We start from the raw sequence: 11,096 nt of genomic DNA on the forward strand, positions 1-11,096 counted from the left end.
GTACTATGCCACTATTCTTCTTAAATGGAATGATATTTTTGGTTATTTGCTCTAGTTCCCATAGTCCAAGTTACGTTTTAATTACCTTATAATGTCCTTTTTAACTAGAGGTTTCTTGGTTCCTCAAATTTGTGTTCTTTAATTACAGTTTATATGTATGTATGTATGTATGTATGTTCAATGTTTCTTGTAGTTTAATCTATCTGTCATAGAATGCATGATAACAATATGCAAATCTCTATTCATTCGCTGAAAAGAGACATCTACTGGAGGATTATCAGTAGAGAATGTGTTGTCCAAAAGTTTTGAAATGGCTGAGAGGTCAAGATTTATGGACCAATATTCTCTAATTTTAGGCAAAATTAAAGAAGTTTTGACATGATCATTTATTTTTGCAGACAATACCATGTATACATTATTTTACATGTGAGTGAAGTTGGTGGAAAATCATTAATCATCAAGCAATTTACAGTAGTCCGGTAAACAAATGATCGTATATAGCATTTTCTTGCATTATATATATTCTTACATAAAAAATATAATTTTGTCAAATGTCTTCAGTAGCTGAAGTTTATTTTTTTCAAGATGTGAATGGTTGCACTATTTAGATTGTCTACCAATATTGTGTAAGACATATATTAATTGTTTGTTTGATGTTAACGTATTTATCATTTGAATAGTATAATTTTGTATGGTCCTATTATTTCAAAGTTGTAGTTTTATTAAAGAATTTATATCCTCATCAGTTTTCGTTTCTCATTGAATTCAGTACCACTTGATATGTAGCTTTTTGTTTTTTTTGGGGTATATATGTTAAGATTCTACAAACTTTTAAAAGAGGGATACAACCTATTCCACCCAACAACAGAGACATATATAGGGAAAACCCCAAAAGAAAAAGAAACTCAAAAGAAAGAAACCAAAAATGGAAACTTAAGTTGGAGCATGCATGTGAGATTTCAAGATTTCGTAATTATATAAATATACAAAAACATTGTAAACTAAAAAAAAACCTTTCACGAGAATATATAGGTTAATAATAGAATTCTTGTAACGTCGAAAATTATACAGAAGAATAATTTTCTAGTTCTGATTAAGGAAACCTGTCATAACTACCGTGGGACACACACTCCATTAACAAGTGAACAAAGCCAATCTGACGGTGTAGAAGATAACACGTGTCTTGACTTAACGACAAACATAGATTCTCCTAACCACCCTTATTAATGTTTGAATCGGGGTATTCATTCGCTTTGAAAATAAACCGGTTTAATAACCGGAAAATAAAAACATGTAAACCGATCTAATTTATGTACCCAGTGTAAATTTGGTGCTAGAAGCGAACTCGTATTCACTTTTTTTTTATTTTTTTTTTCTTTTTTTTTTTTTTTTTAAAGTTGACAATAGTAAACACCATAGTCAAATTACAAAAACATATTAAAACTATACTAGCAAACAAACGAAACTTTCAAAGGTAATTTTTTCAATTAGCTATATATTTTAACATCAATAAGATAGCAAACTAAATGACTCAAATTGTATTCTTATAATCAAGTTATAACATGCTTAAACAAAGATAAGTGTTCTACTAAAAACCATTAACACATATTGTTAAAAATGTCAATTTAAAAAAAAAAACTTAAATCAAATTGATTAAAAATCAACCGTCCATCAATACAAGAACTAAAAAAAGTAGGAAAAGTTAATCTGGATACTTATATTGGACCTTACCGTAAAAAACTAAAGTTAGTGAAGTGTTTGTTGAACAAATCTATTATTAAAAATAGTGCGTTGATGATATTTCTCCAAAACATGATGTATCATGTATGTACGAGCTGGAGTTTAATTTTTAAAGCATGAGGCAAGGCCCTTGCTACTAAAAATATACTAATCAAGAGTCAAGACCGTACAGAAATATGTAGATACATTTTAAAAATTTAAATTCTTAAATATATATATATATAAATTGGAATCCTATTGAAATTGAGCCTTCGCCATTTACATGAACGCAACAGATAAACCAAGATCTAATCTATTTCGAGATATAATATTGAATCATATAAATAATTACAAAAAATGACAATATTCAGTAAGTTGGAGGGTAGTGTTATTTTCACTATATAACTCGTGTTATTTTAGTTGCTTGCTTTCTAAAATCTTGATCTTTTTTAAAAAAAAACATTTTCTATAATGCAAGGTTTAACAATCAAGGAGAATTAAAGTAGATTATTTTATTGTCAGGAAAAACACTATTAGTTCAAAAAAAAAATTATTGTCAGGAAAAACATTTATATTATATTGTCTCTACAAAAGCAAAACCTAGGCAGGCCACTCACTCATTTGCCCTAAAAGGACTGTGACCCTTAATTTCACGTAGATAATTTTACGTTCCAAACTGGGAAATATAGAGTTAGTGATTTTTATGCTATCTTCGAAACTGTGATACCTACCGGAAAGGAAAAAACTGTGTTAGCAATTGAATCCGTGTTACGTTGCTCGTTACTCATCGAACAAGAACAGAACCTTGCCTCCACAACACCATTTCTCCATTGCTTTTTTTCCCCAGAAGATCTCCTTTTCTCCATGGACGCACCTGAAGCCCGCCTCCTCGGAGGGTACGTACGGTTTGTGAAGTTTTCCTTCTTCTCTTCTTCGACTTGCGGTTCTCAATCTTTTTTCAGCCTCACACTTCTCTTTGTGCAGGCTCTTCTTCTGTTGGCTTGAGCTTGTACAGGCTCCAAGAACCATGTTGAGAGGTTTTTGGGTGGTTTTCCTTCTGTCATGCATCGCTTTGCCCGGCGTTTTACCGGATCAGGTATTAGAAACATTTCTTTGAAATTTTTCTGATTCGTCTGAATTTTTTTTCTTAGTTGATTGTTGTATTATATTACGTATTAACGTTTTATTAGTTGATTCTCGTATTATTTGCTGAAATTTTTCTTCTGATTATCTTTTAGTTGAATATTGTATTATTTTACTAATATGTCTGAATTTTTTTTAGCAGATAACTTCAGATGGTGATATAGTGGAATGCGTAGACAAATTCAGACAACCAGCATTCGAGAATCCACTTCTAAAATATCACAAATTACAAGTAATTTATTCAATTTTTTTTAGTTTAAAAAAAAACTTTTATTTATGTAATTTATGATTTATATCAATATTAACCAATTTTTTGTTTTGTTTTAATAAAAATAATACAGGATGTACCGTCTGAAATACCCAAGATGATCGGAACTCAAAAGGGGAAAAGACAAACACAAGAAGCTTATGTCAGTACTACGAAATGCCCAGACGGAGCTATCCCGATCCTATTGTCCGGTCATGCCAAAAATCGGACACAACCTGAGACCAAAGATTACCACTCCGGACATGAGGTAATAAATTCTACCATATAAAACATTCAAACAACTAAAAAAAAAAAAAGTAATAGTAATAATCAAAGACTCGATTGGTATGGTTCAAAAGAACAGTCCTAATTCTGCACATATAAGAATAAGTAGCAAACATGAATTATAATCAAGTTACTTTAATAATCATGTTTAATCTTTGACTATATGTAAATTTGATAAATAATTTGAAACATGCAATAATTTCTTACACCCATAATCTGTTCTATTTCTATCAAACATCTATTTGGTTTAGTAGCCAATAATCATTACAAGAACATTTCCCATCTTTAAAATGATGAAAAACGATTCAATTTCCCTCAACATAATCTCTCTACCATAAACCAGAAACCATCAATACACAGTACAGCTATCTCTTTAGTTATTGAACCCAAACCGGTTTAGGTTTCACCGTGCCTATAAGCCCAAATGCCACGTTCTCTGACTCGTTCCTTTAGAAAGGAGAAGAGTTTTTCTAAAACACAATTACAAGAAAACAAATGTGGGTAATAAGAGCCCATTTAAATATTCATAAAGGCCCAATTTAAGAAACATACCCAACACATTTCACAGAAGAGATTTAATAGCCTCTGTACCGAGATTACAGTTTTGCATATGTGATGACATAAGACTATGATCCTGCATCCTATCAGATACCTTTCTGCAATCATCTACCTCAACCCATCCAGAAAGCGATCCGCATACACATAAGCAACTAAACTACACTCTAACATCATCCCCAGTCTTGATCTAGTGGCCCAAGAATGCCAATTGCTTCTTCCCAGAAACAAGTTATCCGACAAAGAGATTATATAGTGTGAACTTTTGTTTTTTTTTTTTTTTTGTGTGCACAATATAGTGTGAACTTATCTGATTGAAATCCACCAAAAAAACCATGTCCAATAAAAATCTTGTTGCTTCTTTAGGATAACCCCATTTGCATACACATACACCGAGTTATCATCAACGTCCAAGTGACAACATTTAGTTAGTGAACCAACCGAGTAAATTGAAAACCCCATTTGCATACACATACACTGAATAAAATTGAACTGAAATCTACGATCTAAGATAGAATCTCTAACTAGTTACAACGACATAAAGCTTCTGATGCGGAACCACTTTGAGAAGATGAGTAATATAATGCTGTTGTTACTGAAACCGGACATTAACCATCAATAACCGAAACAACCCAATCTCCCAATAGAGCGTGACTGAGTTTTCCCCAGTGGTAAATCGCCTTGTGTGATAAAAGACTTTCCGCTTCTTTTAAAAATAATTGGGTAGGACTTTTACATGATGAAAACTTTGAGATTTTGAGATAAATTTAGGGGCCATTTTGCAAAAATTTAGAATTCGATTGTATGTTCATCATTTTTAATAACAAACAAAAAATACACCTAATTCAACTTTGTGTTTCTATAATTTATTTAAATTAATCATTTAAAAATTACTAACTTGACGAAAGCCCTTCTAACAAAAAAAGAAAAGAGAATGCCATACTTTGCAAAAGTTAAATATAACAGTACAAATGCCTAAGTATATATTCTTATTAATAATTAATTACTGGTTGAATACATGCAGTATGCGATCGTATCCTATGAGGATAACACGAAGTTGTACGGAACAAAAGCCGTACTCAACGTTTGGGATCCAGCCATAGAAGAAGGAGCAGCAGAGATGTCTCTAGCGCAAATTTGGATTGCATCAGGCGATTATGAGACCGCTGATCTTAACACCATTGAAGTGGGCTGGCAGGTACGCTTACTTTCATTTTTAACATCTTAATTTTGTTTGTTATTAACATACTTAGTTTTAATTATATATGTAAAACAAACGACTAAAACAGTAATTTGTTTTCGTTATTCAAATATGCAGGTTCTGCCTCAGATGTATAACGACATCAGGCCTAGGTTATTCCTCTTTTGGACGGTACGTTTCATTCTTTATCACTATTACTTCATACTATATTCTACTTCTTTTTTTTTTTCCGTTTGATAACGTTCCAGCACATAAATTATAATTACATTTATTGTTTGCAATATGGATTTCATATTTAATTACTTCAGAGCTAGTAGTAATACTGTTACAACTTTAAATAGATAAAAGATTAAACGGACCACTACTACTATAATTAAGTCTATAACTGAATCATCGAGAACTCTTTATAGATCCACTCAGCCTTCCTTTTTTATCATCATTATAATTATAAGAAAAGACAACGGGATTAAGTATATATTGTTTTTTTTTTGGGCAAAAAGTATACATTGTTAAGAAAATAATAGTGAACCAAAAAATGACTGGTTTGTTGAACTGAGTCTTTTATAGTTTTATGTGGTTAAGTTGGCAAACTGTTACAAGTTATATCTAACTACTAAATTAAAATTAAAGAAAAACTTAAATAACAGTAAAATAAGTATTTAAAATCCACACTTTTTTTGTTGTTGTTTCACACACTTGTATTCAAAATATAATATCAATATAAAAATTGAAAACGAAATTTAGAAGTAACTTCTATAACTGATCTTATCAGTCAAACTCTTAAATAAATTTATATCAAATTTGGTAAATTTTAAATGTAGTTGTTCTTTTACTAGGTTTTTTGCTGTTTCCAAAATACTTATTATTGTAATACACTGGTACTATAATATGATTTTGAATTATTTATGCTAATAGCAATGTTTTTGTTTTACAGGGTAATACATACCGAAGTGGGTGCTACAACGTCCGCTGCTCTGGTTTTATCCAAACCAGTGGCAGTATCGTCGTTGGAGGCCCAATTGCCCCGGTTTCTTCTTTAGGAGGTATCCAGACCGAACTTACAGTTTTCGTGTGGAAGGTTAGTAATTTTAAGATTTTATTTTAAAAATATGTTTTTGATAAAAATAAAAATTAATTAGGAAAAAATAGTTAACGAATATATTTAAGGTTCAATAAAAGTTAAATAATTAATGTATATATTAAAGGTTTAATTAGAAAATTTGTAAATCATTACATGCACGAAGATGATTGAACTCACCATTCTCTAGTAAGATTTTATGTATATTTACATTGAATTTTTAAATCGTATGTGAGAAGCTTATAATTTCAACTTTGTTAGTATAGATTTTATGTATATTTACATTTTTCTTATGAAAATATTTTTAGACATAGATTGTTAACTAACTAACTAATCAAAATACAGGATCGGAAATCAGGAAACTGGTGGTTAAGTTTAGGCGTTAGCATAGTAGGATATTGGCCAGCCGAACTGTTTACTACACTTGCTGATCACGCAGCCTACGTACAATGGGGCGGTGAGATCCTGAACAAGCAGCCTTTAGGACGACACACGACGACCCAAATGGGTTCCGGGCATTTTCCAGACGAAGGTTTTGGGAGAAGCGGTTACTTCAGAAACTTGGAATACGTTGATTACAACAACCGGTTAGAGTCAGTCCCAGTCCAAAAGTTGGGCATCATAGTAACTAACCCAGATTGTTACAAGGTCAAGCATCTATTTTCAGATGATTGGAAGACCCAGTTCTACTATGGGGGGCCAGGGTTTACCCATTCAGGAGCTACATTGGCACTTGCCTCACGCTCTCTATTTTTCGTTGTAGTTGTATTACTATTTCTTATCGTTTAGTGTATTTTTTTTCTTAATTTATAACTCTTCTGTAATATTTAGAGAGAGGAAAAAAACAATTTGGACAATGGAAGGACTGTATGTGTATGGGTTGATAGAGAAATATTTAGCTAACCACCACACCATGTAAAGTGATCGGTTAATAAAGTAAGTACACGGTAATCGGTTTCTATCTATTACAGACAAGTAAAGTTATAATTTGACACCTTCCGTAACTTCTGTAATATTCAAAGGTGACATATTTTAAAAACAAATTTAATCAAATGAAATATTTTTCTTTTAACAAAAAAGACAAGTACTAAACAGCTAAACAAAAAAAGGCATATTTTCAAGTTTTTTTTGGATGATACCCAAAAAAGAATCAACTCAGCAATTCATAATCCTGCCTCTTCTCTCTATTTCCATCACCCTTAAGGTATGGTTCTCGCTCACCACCTTTCCCAACGCCTTAATTAGTCCGGAGCTAAGTGAGCAATTTGAGCTCCTCTTTCTCTTAATTTATTTTAGGGATCTCATATATATATATATATATATATTAGATTTTGGGTAGTATATATCCTTTTATAATGAGTATTTTTTTTCAATTGTTAAAGAAGAAGAAAAAAATCAAAGTTGGATTGTTTTGTTTGTTTGGAAAGATGACTGCTATTTCACACATGGGATACGGATACCACCAACGTAACTGCTGTCTGGTCTCCACGAATAACGCAAACGTTTCTCACTACTCACTCATCATCTTTCCTAACGCATTAATTAGTCCGACGCTAAGTTGAACATGCAGTTTGTGCCATTTGGGTTCCTCCTCCCCTTTCTCTTGTATCGTATTTTTGAATATAGAATCGACTTTTTTTGGGCTATTTATCCTTTTATGATGAGGTTTTAATTCTTTACTATTTTGTGATACTCATTATATATATCTTTTAGTTGTATTTTTGTTAAGAAGAAAATATGTTCTTTAGCTTTAGTTCTTTAGAAAAAAGTATTTTATATGATTTGGTGTGTTTTTTAAAAAAAATCTCAATTTAATACCACAAGATTTTATTTTGACCATAATGATTCTTCCAGATTTGCCACCAATAAATATTTTGATTATATATAAATCAGCTTCTTTACTATTTTTGATACTTTGCAAAAAAAAAAAAAAAAAACTATATTTGGAGGTTAATATATTTAGTAGAAAGGAGTGGATAACTGAAGTGACTGAACAAATAATATATTCAAGATCATTGAGTTATTATGTTTTTAAAAGCAATACCATATAGTAAAGTAAGTTTTATTTCGATAAATTTATTATCTATTACAATTGAAAACCAACAACATAAAAGTCAATCATAACATAATTCGTCGCTTAAATCACCAATTATAAGATTTTTTTTTGATTTTACGCTCTACTGCAACAACATTTTCCAGTGCTCTGATTTGGAACACAATGTCCGGCACGATAATGTTTCATTGCACAGTCAATATGGCATTCATAATCTTCATAATATCCTATCTCACACTTAGCAAAACAGTTCGGTGGTCCTACACATACAACCCACAACAAATTATATATTCTTGATTTTATATTTTAGAAAAGAAAAATATTTACTATTGGTCTTAAACTTCTTAAGCATAGTTACATAATGATAATAAGATAGAAGAGAACTCGTATGTAATAAAAATCATACCTGCTAAAACATTGATGTCGGATAACGAAATTGTCAATATTATGACAAGAAAAAACGTGACAGAGATTTTTGTGATATTCATTATATATCCCTTTAGTTTTATTTCTGTAATGAAGAAAAAATGTTCTATTGCTTTATAGTTGTTTAGAAGAAGCTGAATTTATAGGATTTTGTGTTTTTATAAAGAAAACTCAATTTAATACCCCAAGATTTTATTTTGACCAAAATGATTCTCTTGAATTTGCTACTAATAAATATTTGGAAATATATATACATATATATAATTGAATCTCTACTATTTTTAATGGCAAGTTCATGGAAATATATTATATACAGTAGAAAAACTATTATAGAAATATATTTCTGGTCACAATATTTTATAATTTGGTAGTCATTTAAATTTGATAAGTATTTTATAAAATCAAACTTGAATAATAATAGAAAAAGTTATAATAAAATCCAGCAAATTAATTTATGTGTTAATTTATCATGAAGGAAAATCTCAGTGGTTTAATATTTTTAACGAAAAATTCAAGTGACCAGTAAAAAGATATATAATTCACAATAAGCAAATTGATATCCATATCTGGACTTAACGTAGGACTTTCTTTTCACATTGAGAGTCTGTTTTTTGTTGTTGTTGTTAAGATTTCTTCGAGTCTCCAACCAACAGTTTTTAACTGAATATTCTTGGAGATTTATTCTTAAAGGTTTTTTTCTGCATGAAGCGTCTCATGGTAATACTTGTAAACGCAAAGCATGTGATGTGACGAGAATGTGTGAAAGCGAAATGTCTCAGAAGAGACAACAATACATATACATACTGTGCTCAATTCAATTGCTCACCACAACATGAATGGAGACACAATTCTGCCTAACAAACACGCAACTATGATACCCAAAAAAAGAATCAAACTCAGCAATCCATAACCCTACCTCTTCTTTCTATTCCCATCACCCTTCAGGCTTCAGGTACGGTTCCGAGGCTAAGTGAGCAATTTGAGCTCCTCCCCCTTTCTCTTATTTTATCTCTTTTGTATATATACTTGACTTACTTTGGGCTATAGTATTTACCCTTTTATAATGAGTCTTTTTTTTTTTTCTTCTATTGTTAAAGAAGACAAAAAAATCATAGTTGGATTTTGTTTTTTTTCTTTGGAAAGATAACTGCTATTTCACACATGGGATACCAACGTAATAATGCAAACGTTTTGGTATTCTTTTCTATAATTATATATTTATATTCTTCTACCTTATTGCAAAATAGAAAAAAAAAACGAGCAATGAACCCAAAATTTTGAGTTAAATAACAATCATAACTATTTTTAATGCGATTTAAAGCCACATCTATATTCTTGATTGTTAAATTTCACTTAAAAACTGTATCTATAGTTGAAGGATGTTAATATACATTAGTAGATTAAACGCGGTATAATACATTTTTAATGTACATTTGGACGTTATTACTTATTACTATGGTGGATTAAACATTTGGATAATTAAAGTGAAGGAACAAATAATATATATTTGATTCTATTTTGTTGAGTAATTATGCTTTAACAAAAGCAATACCATATAGTAAAGTTACTTTTATTTCGATGAATTTAGTACACATTCTATTTGAAAATCAACAACTCAAAAAAAAAAAAAAACATAATCCATCCCTTAAATCACCAATTATAAGAAAATAATCAATTTTTATTTTGGGAAAATTGATTTTAAAGGATGTTTTTTTTTAAATTTGTCCATTTATGCCTTCTTTTTTAAAGTTTGGTATATTAGGTTTTAGAATAGGAAAATGCTCAATTATATCCTTACTTAAATTATATGGAAATAAACATCAAACTTTTTGAAAAAAAAAACATCAAATTAGGAAATTTTCTGTAAGAAAAAAAGATATTCTTAAATCTAAAAAAATCAAAAACATATATTATTTTTCCTTTTAAAAAAAAACTCTTCTCATTTAATATTGTAAAAAGGTAAAAAAAACCAAAGATAGACTCGACGATGTCAAAATTTTCTGAAAAATAAAAACTTCATTTGTTCGTGATTATCAAACCTAAACTAGGAAGATTGTTTGAGACTAGCTCTTTGATATTGTTAGTTTTTAATTTTTGGTCAAACTCAAGGACTGTATATACACCTAACGTTCACTCAAAATAAAAATATATGATTTCTAGATATTAGGGAATACAAAATATTTTGTTTCCTTTAATTTAGGATTCAATTTCCTTGTATAAGATAGTTCTAAAAATTCGTAGAATACATTTTCTAAAATATGAAGAACGAAGAGTAAAGTGTAGAATTGATGATCTAACTTTTGCAGAATATAGGGTAAAGTGTAGAAAATAAATTCTAAAATTTGTAGAATATAGAGTAACATGTAGAATACATATTCCAAATTTTGTA

General features: G+C 30.0%; 1 protein-coding gene across 3 annotated transcripts; it reads left to right on the forward strand.

The window, feature by feature from the left end:
* The first annotated feature begins 2,435 nt into the window (after positions 1 to 2,435).
* On the forward strand, positions 2,436 to 7,154 carry LOC17881783. 3 transcript variants are annotated; one of them, XM_006289404.2, is made up of 8 exons: positions 2,436 to 2,624; positions 2,704 to 2,815; positions 3,002 to 3,094; positions 3,204 to 3,377; positions 4,974 to 5,147; positions 5,268 to 5,321; positions 6,085 to 6,228; positions 6,574 to 7,154. In XM_006289404.2, the coding sequence occupies exons 1-8, from the start codon at positions 2,584 to 2,586 to the stop codon at positions 7,015 to 7,017; spliced, it is 1,236 nt and encodes a 411-aa protein (XP_006289466.2). In that variant the 5' UTR covers positions 2,436 to 2,583; the 3' UTR covers positions 7,018 to 7,154. The 3 variants fall into 3 exon arrangements, with proteins under 3 accessions (XP_006289466.2, XP_023637254.1, XP_023637255.1); XM_023781486.1 differs by having other exon boundaries at positions 3,005 to 3,094; XM_023781487.1 differs by having other exon boundaries at positions 2,436 to 2,615.
* The last annotated feature ends 3,942 nt before the right edge of the window (positions 7,155 to 11,096 follow it).

Source organism: Capsella rubella, unplaced genomic scaffold, assembly GCF_000375325.1.
Source record: "Capsella rubella cultivar Monte Gargano unplaced genomic scaffold, Caprub1_0 scaffold_6, whole genome shotgun sequence".
NCBI lineage: Eukaryota > Viridiplantae > Streptophyta > Magnoliopsida > Brassicales > Brassicaceae > Capsella > Capsella rubella.

Excerpts from the sequence above, each read along its gene's own strand:
- LOC17881783 (XM_006289404.2), top strand. The coding sequence starts at position 2,584 with ATGGACGCACCTGAAGCCCGCCTCCTCGGAGGGTACGTACG. Across the intron at positions 2,816-3,001 it reads CCGGCGTTTTACCGGATCAG|CAGATAACTTCAGATGGTGA; the intron begins GTATTAGAAACA and ends AATTTTTTTTAG. Across the intron at positions 5,322-6,084 it reads GGTTATTCCTCTTTTGGACG|GGTAATACATACCGAAGTGG; the intron begins GTACGTTTCATT and ends TTTGTTTTACAG.